General features: G+C 31.8%; 1 protein-coding gene across 1 annotated transcript; it reads right to left on the reverse strand.

Moving 5' to 3' along the window:
• Positions 1 to 2,148: 2,148 nt before the first annotated feature.
• On the reverse strand, positions 2,149 to 7,278 carry LOC147802777 (uncharacterized). Its single transcript, XM_087152776.1, has 3 exons — positions 6,895 to 7,278; positions 6,680 to 6,774; positions 2,149 to 6,046 (listed from the first exon to the last, which is right to left on the reverse strand). The coding sequence occupies exons 1-3, from the start codon at positions 7,276 to 7,278 to the stop codon at positions 2,149 to 2,151; spliced, it is 4,377 nt and encodes a 1,458-aa protein (XP_087008902.1).
• Between the last annotated feature and the right edge of the window lie 7,594 nt (positions 7,279 to 14,872).

A 14,872-nucleotide genomic window follows, 5' to 3' on the forward strand; every position in this document is an offset into this window, starting at 1 on the left:
AAATCAAGAATTTGAAAGATAGACAGTTGAAAAAAAACGTCACAAGATTCAGTTTAATTTTTTTTCTTTTTTTCAGTCTGATGTCTCTAGATAAAATGTCTGAAGACAGAAATGCAAGTATTACATGAAAATAATATTTTCTCTATGCTTCAAAATGTTTTTATCATGCTTTGACAGTGACTGAAGATCTGAAAAATTTTTCTTTCGGATCACTTTCACTATAATACAATAAATTAAGTATAAATAAAATAGAATATCGAGTAAAACTTGAATATTTTACTAATATACAAGAAAATTTATTGAGTTACGTAGAAAAAGTTTTATTTTAACTCTAAGTCTTAAAACTCTGGGGAAATTAATTTAACACAACTTTACTTCATTTTACCTAAATCTTTTTTAGGACTCTAAGAGTAGAAACTTCTGCAAACAAAATCTTGTCCACATTTTTGCAATTTAGAGTACTCAACTTTAGACACGAGAACTCCGCGATTTATGAAAATTCAAGCTTGAATCGTTTACTAGCCGCTACTTTTATTTACTTTGATTGTCCACGAAAATTTATGTTAAATCAAAAATTCGCCTCTTCGTGGGGTTCGCCTCTTCATGGGTGGGTTAATTACGTAGCTTTAATTAAATCTAAAGGTCAGTACTGAAGGAAAATACGATTTTCATTTATTTCTTTCGACTATACGATTTTCATTTATTTTTATTTATTGACAGCTAAAAATGGAATTTATCTCCACATTTTTGCCGAATGGAATTTACGGTCAATAAGAAATTTGATCCTTCCCACTACTGGAGAGCTTAAACTTTAACTTGATCTAGGTTTAATGAGCTAACGAGATTGGCTCACCAATGGTTGCAAAGTAAACAGGTAGTACGATATTACAGAAATATAAAATTTATTGTTAATCGAAATAACACCTTTTGACCAGATATAATACACAAATTTCATCTATAACCCCAAGCCTGATTTCTGCGTAAATTCCAATGTATCCCAAGCCTTAATTTTTCTGACATTAAATTAATTATTAGGTATAAATCTAAAGCGAAGAAATAAGTAACAAAACAAAATAAAAATTTAATAGCTACGCTTTGTAAGGCTAAGAAATAAAGATTTTCTTTTAAGTCTACTTAAAAATTTTAATTTTTAAAATTTGTAATTTAATATTAATATATTTATCTGATAACAAATAATATTTCATTCAAAATTATGAAATATATTTAGTCTCAAACGGAGAAAAAAGAATCTGGTGAAACTACCGTACGGTAAGTAATGATATTTTTAGTAAAAAATCATATTTCTGGTATATAAAACCAAAATATACGGTGCTTGAGCAATACATTTTGTAATTTTTCGTTCATATGGTAAGAGTTCACTGAAAATCCTGATTCTCAAAATTATAGTACTTTATTACCACACATTTAGAACAAAATACAAAACTGAAAAGTTAATTTAAGTGAAAAAATAGTTTTTATGTTATTCTCTAATGTATCATTGTAAAATTACCGAATGTGAGAGCATATACCAAATATTATCACATATAATAAAGCAATAGTTCATTTTTAATTTTACCAAAAGTCATTCCAAAGGGCTTCGGTAAAAATTACCGATCTTTTTGACGTCCCCATAGAGTCAGAAGCAAGGTAAGTTTATATACCATATTCTAGTAGTTTTGACTATACTTTTTTCTCGGAGCATGTAAAAAAATGTTATGTGACTGTCGTTCCTAACCGGATTGACTGTGTTTGTGAGAGGCATCTTGTCTATTGATTGATAACGTTTAAAAACAGGCAAAACAAAACATTTATTTTAAATAAAAAACAACAAAAAACAAAACAAAACACAGCGTTCCAAAGATATTTCAAAAAGCCAATTCAACGATATTTTCAGTTCTCTCTTTTTTCTCTTGCCATACTCAGAGTAACCTACATATTCTGAATACTTTTGGTGGCGCCAACTAATTGGAGTTAGTGTTTGCCGCAACATTCTCCCCACTTGAGTTTTATGTAGGAGAAAACTCAACACAATAAATTACAAAAAAAAATACTAAAATTATGGCAGACATACAATTGTTATGTTATAAAATTTAAAGAATTTTAAAAGATACAAATCTGTATTTAACGTCCAAAAATGTTCATAGTTATTTAATGTTCACTGACATCTTCAGTTACCTCTAAGGGATATAGTCTTTGAATAGGTCTTAGTAAAGTCCCTTTGTCCGTTTTCAATTTGACTAGTCTTACTCGTCCATCTCTTCCAGGGAACAGCTCAATAACTTTTCCTAACGGCCAGAAAATTCGTTTTCTGTCTTCTCTGCCAATCAGGACGATGTCTCCAATATTTATTTGGTCAAGTCTCTTGGAAACAGATGAACGCAAGAAACCTAAATATTCGATCCTGAATCTTTCTTTTAGTCTTTCTCTCAATCTTTGAACATATCTGTATCTCTTGTCTAAATTAGTTTTGTCAATTTTGTCTAAGTCGGCTACGTCGTTAGTAGGGAGGTCTTGAAGGAATGAAGATGGTGTTAAAGCTCTCAAATCTGGTTCTTCAGACACATAAGTCAAAGGTCTATTGTTCATGATCGACTCACATTCACAAACAAGAGTTGAGAGTTCTTCATGAGTCAGAGATGACCGTCCCAAGTTTTTTCTTAAGAGGTCTTTGAGAATTCCGATTAATCTTTCCCAGAATCCTCCCCACCATGGGGCGGATGGTGGATTGAATTTCCATTGGATTTGGGAAACTTCAAATTCTTTCATGATTTTGTTCCAATCAAGGCGCTTTAAGGAGGCGTTGAGGCCAGTGAAATTGGTACCATTGTCTGAGTATAGTGTAGCTACTCTACCTCTTCTGGCAATAAAACGCCGTAATGCTTGAACAAAAGCGTTTGTGCTAAGAGAAGGTATCAGCTCTAAGTGAACAGTTCTATATACAGCACAGGAGAAAAGGACGATCCAAACCTTCTCATTAGTCTTGGTCATCAAAGGTCCGGCCAGATCGACACCGGACACTTCGAATACAGCCGATAATCTAGTTCGATCAGGAGGCAGAGGTGGAAATGGTACTTCAAGATTTTTAACCTTTTGTCTCTTGCAGGTGACACATCCTCTAATAACGGAGCGAACAGTTCTTCTACCTTTTATAATCCAAAATCTCTCTCTCAGGATTGTTAGAAGAATGGACGTTCCTGCATGTTTATTCAACAGGTGTTCTTGTTCAATAAGTCGGGCGACAACAAGATGCTTTGACGGAAGAATCAAAGGCGCAATGAATTCAGGGGTTTCATCTTCATTCAAAAGTCTAGACTTTAATCGAAGTATCTCCTCATGATCTGAAAACACTTGAAAGTTTTTCAAAGATTTTTTACCTTCTTCGTCATTGAAGCACTCTTTTTGTACGGACCGCAGAAGAGTCTTTTGTGCATTTCTTATTTCTTCTTGCGTTAAATCAACATTATTTCTTAAATCCTTAGCTTTTGGTTGGAAGCGTAACAACCATGCTACAACTCTGATTATCTTAGAAAACTTCGAAATTCTGGATGCTAAAGTAGTTGCAATGGATTCCGAGTCTACATTGATGGCCGAAACAACAGTCTTTCGTTTTTCCTTTTCAACTTCCTCTTCATTAACATTAGCTACTGTCATCGGCCAATCATCCTTAGAATTCTTCAGCCAGGCAAGCCCTAGCCACCACTTGGACTTCAGAAGTTGTTTAGCTCCACATCCTCTCGAGAGAAGATCGGCCGGGTTCTGGCTTCCTGGTACATGATACCAATTCTCAGGTGATGTCAGTCTATTTATTTCAGATATTCGATTGTTCACGAACACTGACCACTGTTCTTTCCTCTTAATCCAAGTTAACACAGTCGACGAATCTGTCCAAAAGTAGGTGTCAATGTTTCCTTTTTCGAGTTTTAAAGCAGAGTCCATAGAATTGAACAGTCTAGCTCCAATAGTTGCTCCCATCAATTCAAGACGAGGGATCGTTATTTTTTTCAGTGGAGTTATTCTTGACTTAGCTTGGAGTAGCTGGACATTTACAGAGCCATCAGGGAATTCACTTCTTAGGAATATACAAGCTGAATAAGCTGTTTTGCTTGCATCAACAAATGTATGGAAGCTGAGTTTAGATAAGGCAGTAACTCCCAACCATCTTGGGATCTTAATATCATTTAAGTAATGTAAGTCTTTGAACCATGAATTGAATTTTTTCTTTATTTCTTCATTAACTTCCGAATCCCAATGATCTTTAGTCTTCCAGGTTGCTTGAAGTAAAAGCTTAGGTCTTATTAAAGCTGGAGCAAGAAATACAATCGGATCAAAGATTCGGCTTATCAGGGACAAAATTTTTCTCTTAGTTAATTTTTCGAATTCTTCCAGCTTCAGTGAGTCAGAATCAATTTTTAACGAGTCTAAGTTTTTATCCCATACGTAGCCTAAGACTCGCGCTTCAGTAGCTGCAGACGGGCAATCTAATAATTGGTTGCTTTCCCAACTTCTTAGGTCAAATTGACCTTCTTTCATAATTTCTGTAGCTGACTTTATAAAAGTTTCTAATTCAGTTAAATCTTGTACACTCGTTACGCAATTGTCTACATAAAAACTGTTTCGGAGTTTTTCCAACTGTTCTTCAGAATATTGTATCTTGAATGTCTGTTTGGACAGATGATGATGAATGACAGCCATCAATAAGAAAGGACTACTGGTTAGACCGAAAACAACTCGGCGATGTCTATAAGTCTTCAGTTCATTTTGTTCATCAATCAAAAGAAATCGTAAATAATTCCTATCTCTTTCATTTAGAGAGATTTGCAGAAATGCTCTTCTAATGTCAGAAATAACACCAATTTCATACAATCGAAATCGAGCCAAAATGGATGGTATTGTCTCAATAAAACTTATTCCAGTCTCTAAACAATCATTTAGTGATGGGAAGTTCGGATTCTTGGCTGAAGCGTCAAAGACGGGTCTGATTTTCAAAGAAGTTGTCGTTGACTTTTCCTTAATAATTGGGCGATGTGGGAGGTAATGTGTACCTTTAATTGACAATTCTTCTTGTGGAACTTTCTCAATCACTTCTTCTTCTATCCATTCATCAAAAACTTGCTGGTATTTCTTTTCATATCCCGTTTTTTCTAATTTCTTGTTAGTAGATTTTAATCTTTTAAGAGACAACCCATAATTATTCGGTAATAAAGCATGATCCTTTTTCCATGGTAAGCTTACTTCGTATCTTCCATCTGAATTTTGATAAACTGTGTCTCGAAAATGAATCATAACTGCCCTCTGTGTATCTTCTCTAGTGTTTTGTTCCACAGAGTCTCTAATACCAAGTAATTCTAAATCCCATAAAAATGAAACAGGTAATTCTTGAGAAAGCATATTTACAACCGTCATATTTAAATTATCATGGTTTTCAAACTGAGGAACCTTCCCTATTAATGTCCATCCTAATTTAGTGTCGATGGCGACTAATCCAGATTTTAATTGTTCTTGTTTACCCGTAAATAGTTTACCAACAACATCAGCCCCTAAAAGAACTTCAATAGGTCCTGAATTCCTACAATCAGTTATAAATATCCTTTTTTGTCTCAATTCTCGAATCCACGGCCCTTGTCTAATGCTAGAAACATTATTACAAATTATTTCCTGATCCAATGCATCTAAATTACAACTATATTTACCATCAAGGCTATCGAGATATATTTTATAACATTTGTGCCGTTGAATTTCTGTTTTCTTTCCCCCAAATAATGAGGTCGAAAATTCTTCTTCCCTTTCAAAATCAAAACCTAACTCTTCTGCAGTAGATTTCATAATATAAGACTTTTGAGAACCCGTATCTAAAATAATTCTAGCTTTACGCTGCGCTTTATTTCCCTTAATAATTACTACAAGAGTCTGTAAAAATACTTCTTTAGTTGCATGCACGCGCGAATGTAAGGTGCCAGTCTCTTTTTCTTCGCTTTCATTATTATCTTGTTTTCTTTCATCCGATCGATTACATTCTAAGTCAGGACACATAAATTTTAAATGTTTTCTTGTGCAAATAGAACATTTAATGTTTGATTTACAAGAAAAAGCCAGGTGCCCTTTCAATAAACAAATTTTACATAAACCCTTCCTTCTAATAACAGACTGTTTTTCTTCTAAAGGCATATAAAACGCTTTCTTGCAAAAACGAGTCTCGTGGTTTTTAAAACAAAATAAACAAAGGATATCATCGTTTGAATTATGACTAATTAATTCAGCCGCAGACGATTTCCGATCTCTCAAATTCAGATTCGCCGGTGGTGTCAAGTTCCTTCGTTCGAAGGGGGGATGAAATATTTCAGTTCTACTCAATTTTATTTTTTCTTCCGCTTGTACTTCGTTTTTCAAAAAATAAATTATCGCATCAAGACTGGATAGTTTTTGTTCGCTTTCTAAATTTTTTCTTTGGCGTTCAAATGAGCGTAACACATTTAATGGTAATGAACTTTCAACAAGGGGATACAAAATTACACCACACATCTCAGATGTAACTCCTAGTGAGTTTAATGCTCTCAATTGAGTTGACAGTTTATTGTATAAACAGCTTAAAGAATCATTCTTATTCTTATTCGCATTATTTAATACGAGTTTCAGGAGTTCTCTAACATAAAAATCTATCAATAGATCTTTTCGGCCATACCTTTCGGTTAAACTTTCAACAGCTAAAGGATAATTTTCATCTGTTACAGGAAAAGATTCCACAATTTCCCTAGCTTCCGATTTCAGCTTCGTCGACTGAATTAAATAATGAAATTTATCAGCTTTCGTTAAATTAACATTTTCATGAATATTTTTAAATTGGTTCCAAAACGTTAACCAATCTTTCAAATCTCCGCCGAATTTATATAATTCAACTTCGGGGAGCCGTTGACATAAAGCTTTCGGAGATTTAGTGTTCAGTAATTCGCCGTTGTTTTCGGAAGTAACAATTTCGTTTTCACACGAGTTCTTTTTCAAATTATCTAAGGAACGTTTAGCTTTTAATTGAATTCTCAAAGCTTTTTCTCTGTATTCTTCAACGGAATTATATTCAGTTTCGAATTCTTTTTCATCTTGCAAACTATCTAAATAACTATTATGTGTTATTTCCAAAATGTCTACCTTCTGTTTAAATAAACAAAGATCCGTTTCAATTTCGTCATACGTCACACTATCGCCAATTAATAAATTTTCTAGTTTCTTGTAGGCCTTAGTAAATGAAGCTCTTTGAGCGGTTTTATTTCTTTTTATTATTTCCATTTTTACTATCTTAATATCAAATTCTTAGTTTCTAAAACTATCGATTCTAAGCACATATAAATTACCGTTCTGGTATCAAATATTCAAATAAATATATATATATTTCAAATCTTCAAAAGTATTCAAATTGTCAAATATTTAATCTTCAAAATGGAAATTAATAAATCTTCGCCTACCTTTCTTACCAATCCTTAAGACAAGGCCGCCCACCCGGGGGCGCCAGAAATGTCGTTCCTAACCGGATTGACTGTGTTTGTGAGAGGCATCTTGTCTATTGATTGATAACGTTTAAAAACAGGCAAAACAAAACATTTATTTTAAATAAAAAACAACAAAAAACAAAACAAAACACAGCGTTCCAAAGATATTTCAAAAAGCCAATTCAACGATATTTTCAGTTCTCTCTTTTTTCTCTTGCCATACTCAGAGTAACCTACATATTCTGAATACTTTTGGTGGCGCCAACTAATTGGAGTTAGTGTTTGCCGCAACAGTGACTCCGAAATGTTATGGTAATGCCTTCTTTAAAATACTACATTTTGTAATAATAATACTTTTTTTCGTAATGTTGCTTATGCACTTTCAATTTCATTTTTTATGTGTTTTTTTTCTATACCCATTAAAGTAATATTTTTCATGTAAATAGAAGGTATTTTAAAACAGTTTTAAATATCTCTACTATGTATATGAGATATTTTTTAAGCATTTTTGTTGGTTAAAATAATCATTATTGTTATACAGTAAAAATACTTCCTGCATCATTTGTGGTACATAAACTTCAACATTAAATGAAGGATGAAAATATCCTATCGATTTCCCGCTCATATATTCTTTTGGTCATCAAAAAGTAAAAAATATAAATCAAAAAAGATGCACCTTTAAGCACTTTCAAAATATTTTATGAATAACAACAAAAATAGCCAGAAAAAGTTTACTTAAAGCTCATTGTAAAGAAACTCTCTGAAATTAATGGCAAAAAATTTTAGCACTCCGAGTGCTTCTATATTTTGCTATAAATTTATATGTTACCGCATAATTTTATTGAATGAAAAACTTAAAAGTTGGACTAATGAACAACTCTATCACCATAAGGAATTTAATTCTCAAATCGAAAGAACCTGTTTAACAAAGATATGCATTGCCACCTGTACCATCCCGTTTTAAAATTTTGAGTGGTTGATTTCCTGTTAATTATTTTCATGATTTAAGCGTCAGTAAAAATATATATATTAGAGTCAGATTCAATAGATACGTTAGAAAACTAGTCATGACATTATCAATTGCACTCCATTTTTCCTATAGTTTACAATATAAGTCAAGTGCTTTTGTTGATATCATGTTTATTAATTATTAATTAGCATATCTCAAAAATCCCCTGAGCTCTTACGGTGTCCTTTTTTTCAACAATGAAAAAAATTGCAATAAAAAATAAATATATTGCATTGTTGTTGGATAAAAATGCGATTTTTGTAATATTTTTTCGTATTGTTTATTCTTATTAATTTTTTGTCGTTATAAATCTTAGACTACACAATAAAAATAAAATAAATATTGATATTTCACATACTTTTTTTAAAGCACAATACTTGTTTATACAATTGTTTTCTTTAAGTATAAATCCATTGTTATAATTATTGATAAAAAATATTATTAACCACAGTGATAGATAATAAAAATTTTTATTTATTATTCAACGGAAAAACAATATTCTTTCCTAGAAAATAAGTCATCTCTTCCTGGAAAATAAGAAATCTAAGAACTTTTGCCTTACTTTTTTTTTATACAAAAGCAATTTGTTTTTTAGTTTATAAAGTTCAAAATACTCATTTTAAAATAGTAAAAAAAAAAACCAAAAATGAAAAAAGATCCTCGTTTTACTTCCCGCTGGCTTTACTTTTGAAACTTCCTTGGGGTTTTGCATGAATGATTTTCATTCGCAATCATTTTCAATTTTCAACCACCTCCGGTTACAACCAAAATCAGATTTATTTCGCAATGCGAAGATGAAATGAGATCTCTTTAAGGGAAAAAAAGTTCATTTAATAGTTAAGAGTTTACATTCATTTTAAAGAAACAAATGCAGTTTTTTTTAAATCACTTCAAATCCTTCTGATGATTTAGTTTAAAGAAGAAATTTTATGCCAGAAGTAATTAATGAGATGTTTATGCCGAATTCCATGTTTAAATTGAAAGCATTATTTATTCTTTAGTAAATATTTCCTAATTCTAAACTTGGAATAACTAACCAGTTAAATTATGTGGTAAAAATAATTATATGGTCGTCGACAAGGTTCTGTGTATTAATGACATGATCGTAGATAACATTTTATATTAATAAATAATTACATTGTTAATCATTATTATATTTCTTGCCAACCATTAATTACATATAATATCATTAGGTACATTAGGTATATAAATCTGGAGCTGCCAAAATCCATTTTGCAAAGTATGAAATTCTCAAATTGAGCTACCGTATGGCCAAATGTACGAAATATCAAATAGGAATATTTCATATATTCAATGGGCATAATTATGGTTTATTAGTATTAGTTGATAGAAATTTTCGATGCAACAGTGGACTTCCATATTATTTTGTTTTTTTAATATCAAGGGCATACATTTCTTTAATCTTTATGTATTTTTAAAATAATACTGGTTATTATAAATTAAACAAAAATCACAAAAATAGTGATGACTCTCCCAAAAATAAGCCAAATCCTAATAAAACTTGAATATGTTGTCAAATAAAAGTTGCTAAGTAAAACTGCAATATGTCAATTAGTAGCGCTACAATGGAATGATGTCATCTGCAATGAGCATAAAATTGTGTGTTTTGCGAATTTCACCGTGCTTCTGAAACTACAAATTTGAGATCAATTTGTAACATTGATCTCCAATTAAAATTTTCCCGAAGAACTGCGAAGAAGATCTATTAAAAGACTAGAGGCAAAGTCAGAAAAAAGTGACCAGATGATTAAATTTGAGTTCTTCGGTGATTCATAGACTTTGACAACGATTTCCAACTATTTTGGCATCCAGAAGGTTTAGCCAAGTACGACCAAATGTTAAGACGAGAACCGATATCTGATATTTATCGTTACGTGCAAGGAGGAATATGACAGATTCTCTCTTAAAGCAGCTATCAGGTTGGCTTCATGAATTTGGTTTGCTTGCAAGGCAACTATAACTCTCCCCGCCACAAAGTCTGAGGCCGTCTGTTGCTATGGAAACGAGAATAGCGCATTTCAGGGAGGGTAGCTTCTATTCACTTTATATCAAACACAATAAACCGGAGAAAAAGATTCCCTTTCTCTCTCCCACCCGAGCCAAAAACTGTCCTAAACTGCGACCCAACACCCCTACTAGAAATAGTTATACTGCTTTACTATAGTCACAGCCACGGATCCAGACGAACAGCTAGGAGAGTTCTTTCTTTAGATCATTAATATAGCCATTTGCGTGCCATTTTCGTCACACCATAGAAGGAAACGTTTAAGGTGGGCACACGGCTGAGCAATGGAGAACTGTTCTCTTCAGAATGGAATCCAAGTTTAGCCTCCAAACGATAGTAGGCGTTGTTTGATTTGGAGAGAGCCTGGAAACCGATGCCACCAATCAAACATCCGTGAAAGAGATGCATACCAAGAGGGAAATGTCTGAGTGTGGGGTGGTATCTCTTTGGGTGAGCTTACAGACCTACATGACCACGTGGAGCTGAGAATACTCACGTGCATAAAGATGATATCCTTAATGTTTATATGCACTCTTATGCTGGTGCAAAAGGTGATGATTTCGTGCTACAGAACGATAACGCAACGTTGCCCGTGCCCCGCATTGTGGATGATTATCTTCCGCAGCAAACAATTTAGCTCATGGAGTGGCCAGCTCAATCACTGAACTTGGAGCATATGAATCATGTTTGGTATGATTTATAATGGCGTGTAGCTGCTCTCAATACTCCTCCTCGCACCCTTTCCCCGCTTGCAACTGCTTTGCAAGAACAATGGCTCGCACTTCCAAAGGAATTGGCAGACCGTGTAAATTAAAGCATATCACACATCACGGTATGTGCTTTATTGCTGCTAGAGGTGATCATACTCCATACTCTATTCCAAAATGGCTATCTAAGTTATTAATTTCATACATATGCTAATTTCTATAACATCATAATTGCCAGTTAATACTTTTTATGTTACTTTACACATTATCACGTGCACTATGTGTTCCAGTTTCATTAAATTCCACGCATAATTTTTTAAGTTATGGTAATTTTGGTGATTTTTCCTTAATTTATCATAACCAATGTAGTTGTGCATAAATCAGGATAATAACCTGGTAGTTAACGTAAAAATAAATATAATTTTTTAGTGTCTGTAGGCATTAGGATTTTATATAACATTTTAGATCCGTATTATTTAGATTTGGTATCACATTATTAAAATATTATAATGATATTAAATGCGTTAAAAGCATACGCAAGAATGAATAAAAATTCTTCCTACGAATTTATCAATGTCCATTTCGAATGCATTTATTTTCTCCTGGTATTTGATCTTTTTTATTCCATTTTATCTTTTGGAGACATCTGATATAGTTCTTTTTCCCCATAGCAAAAAGCACACCATACATTTTATAAATGAAAAAACTCCTATATAAATCTACAAACTTATAAACATAAAAAATAACTTCATAGTAAATAATGTTTTAAGCAACATAAAACAAATTATTATTTAGATGTAGATGAAGCAAGACTTTCATCAATATTGTACTACTAGTTTTTAAAGCGTTTTATAGAAATATTGATGGCTGAAATAATTATGTTTGTGTTAGTTCATAACTCTCATGTGATATTGTTATGGAAAAAGAACACATTAACGCACTAAAGTACTAAAGTACGAATATACCACATAAGTACTAAGTGCCAATTCAGCACTGAGAAATTTATAACATAGCTGAAAAATTAATATATAGATAAATAATTATATAACAGTAATATATAACAAACACTCATCATTTAGAGGATGTCAGATGTTGTTCAATTGATCAGGTGCCTTTTTTTCCAAACAGAACTATGTAAAACTACGAGCTTAAGTTTTACAATGAATTAAATTTAATCAGAATACTAAATGCTATTTAATTCACATGGCCCTTTTTTATAGATTGGAATATATTGTTATTTATAGATTATTATATAATGGTATATTTGTATATATTGGTTTATATTGAACACCACATTAAGATAATCTGATTAATTGCCATTTTCTATGCAGCGCTTAGTAAGACAAGAATCTTGAATTATATATAATAAATAAATTTATTCCTAATGTTATTTGCTATTTAATTCCCATGTATTCTTTTTTATAAATTGTTACATATTGTCATATTTTTATAGATTATTTTAAATTGGCATAGAATTGGTATATATTAGGCATATATGTATATTAAGATCAATTGACTAAAAGCTATTTTTCCAACACACAGCTGGGAAAGGTACAAGCTTGAAATATCAATAATTAATGAAAGTTACTTAGAATACCATATACTATTTAATTCACACATAATTTCTTTTATATAGTTTGTTACAAATTAGTATATTTTTATTATGCATTGTAATATTTAATAAGGTATACAATTTTTTACATCATTTTGAGGAATATAATTTTGCATGACAAAATCCAAAGTTTGAGCGAGAATGGTTGAATAAATTTAAAAAAGTCAGTGATGAAAATAATTAGAATTAATTTTCATTAGATAAAGATTAATAAGAATTTAAAACTCCAAGCAGCGCTGTGTAAAACTACAAGTTTCAGTTTTAAATAATAATTTAAATTAGTTCAGAATATTATATGCTATTTAATTTACGCATATTCTTTTTTTAACAGATTGGTATATATTGTTAGATATTATATTTTATTTATATTGGGTGTACAAATTAGTTCAACCGTTTTTAAAAAATGGCTCTGCTGTTATGAATGTTATATACTGACAGCTGGTTTCAGTGGTTTCAAAGAGGTTAAACATCTGTCAATAATATTCAGTTTATATCGCTTTGAGTTTCATACAAAAACCTTGTTTTTTCAATGTTTTCTTGTTTTTGAATATGTCAAATTTTGCGGTAATGAAGCACCACTTGCGGGAGGTTTTATGTTTCTGCTTTAATTGGAAGAAAAGTGCAGCTGAAGCGCATCGAATGCTTGTAGAAGTTTATGTTGACAATGCTCCATCTGATAAATCATGTAGGGAATATTTTAGACGTTTCAAGAATGGTTAATGGTGAATAAAGAATGGAAAATGGTGAATGATAAATGGTGAATAGTTTTGTATACTATGAGCTGCTACAAACTGGTGATTCCATTACGGGCGATTGGTATAGGCTACAGTTGATTCATTTGAGCCGTGCATTGCGAGAAAAAAGGGCGGAATACAAGCAAAGGCATGACAAAGTTATTCTTCTGCATAATAACGGTCAGCACGATGTCTTAAAAGTCGTAAAAAACTATTTGGAAACGCTCAAGTGGGATATTTTACCGCACCCGCTGTATTCTCTGGACATTGCTCCTTCTGATTACTGATTGTTCCGATGGATGCAGCATGATTTTGCAGGTCACCAGTTCACTTCTTTCGCAGAAATCGAAAATTGGCTCCTAACTTGGATCGTCTCAAAAGACGAGACATTTTTTCGAGATGGAATTCGAAAATTGCCTGAGAGGTTGGAAAAAGTAGTAGCCAGCGATAGACAATGCTTTGATTAATCTGTTCATTCATTTTGTTCTGAAATAAATGCATTTTTGACCACAAAAAAAACGGACAGAACTTATTTGTACTCCCAATATTTATTCTTTATATATATTTTTATGTATCGATATATTGGTATTGGTATAGATTATTATATATCGGCATATTTTTATAGATTGTGTATGCATGTCCACTAAGATCATTAAATTAATCGTCATTTCCTGCCAAGAAGTGATGGATAAAACTGCAAGTTTGAAATATAAATATTGAATTCAATTAATTTATAGTCTGATATGATCTTTAATTCAGACAAATTCTTTTCTATATATAGAAAGAGAGATTGATTCTTTGAGAATGGTCTGAAATCAAATTTAATATTTGTATAACGTCTAGACACACTTCCTAAAATGGTTCAGTAGGTCGAAACGGTAATCTCTTTTATATTAGTAAGATATCAAATATTTGCAGTTAGGGCTCTGACCTCCACCTTGATATATTAAAATTTGTGTAAACGTGATCGTCACCTCTTATTTCGAATTTATTTGTATAGGAGGGTAGACAAACAGAGATTGATAAACTCATTTGGTGAGAAGTCAATGGTGAGAAAATTGGCTTCTAAAATTTATTCTTGCTAAGTTAAGATAATGGTTTATATTTAACTGTACAGCTAAGGTTATGTACCCCATAAGTAATGATGAGGACATACTTTTTAAAGAAGTAAAATACAATTACATCTCTCTATATCGTTTATTTGAATATATTAATGTATGACATGTTTAAAAAGTAAATAAAATTCTTCAAAAAATATTTACGTAAAAAATCTAAACATGATCAAAAACCGCAACTACCAAAATAA

The sequence above is a fragment of the Parasteatoda tepidariorum genome, chromosome 10, assembly GCF_982258835.1.
Source record: "Parasteatoda tepidariorum strain Cologne lab strain chromosome 10, Ptep-v5.0, whole genome shotgun sequence".
In the NCBI taxonomy this organism is placed as follows: domain Eukaryota; kingdom Metazoa; phylum Arthropoda; class Arachnida; order Araneae; family Theridiidae; genus Parasteatoda; species Parasteatoda tepidariorum.

What these genes read in the sequence shown, in the direction of transcription:
- LOC147802777 (XM_087152776.1), bottom strand. Translation starts at nt 7,278, where the DNA reads ATGGAAATAATAAAAAGAAATAAAACCGCTCAAAGAGCTTCATTTACT. An exon ending in TATGTCAACGGCTCCCCGAA is followed by an intron (nt 6,775 to 6,894) that starts GTTGAATTATAT and finishes TATTTAATTCAG; the next exon opens with TCGACGAAGCTGAAATCGGA. An exon ending in GTTGAAAGTTTAACCGAAAG is followed by an intron (nt 6,047 to 6,679) that starts GTATGGCCGAAA and finishes TATTTGCACAAG; the next exon opens with AAAACATTTAAAATTTATGT.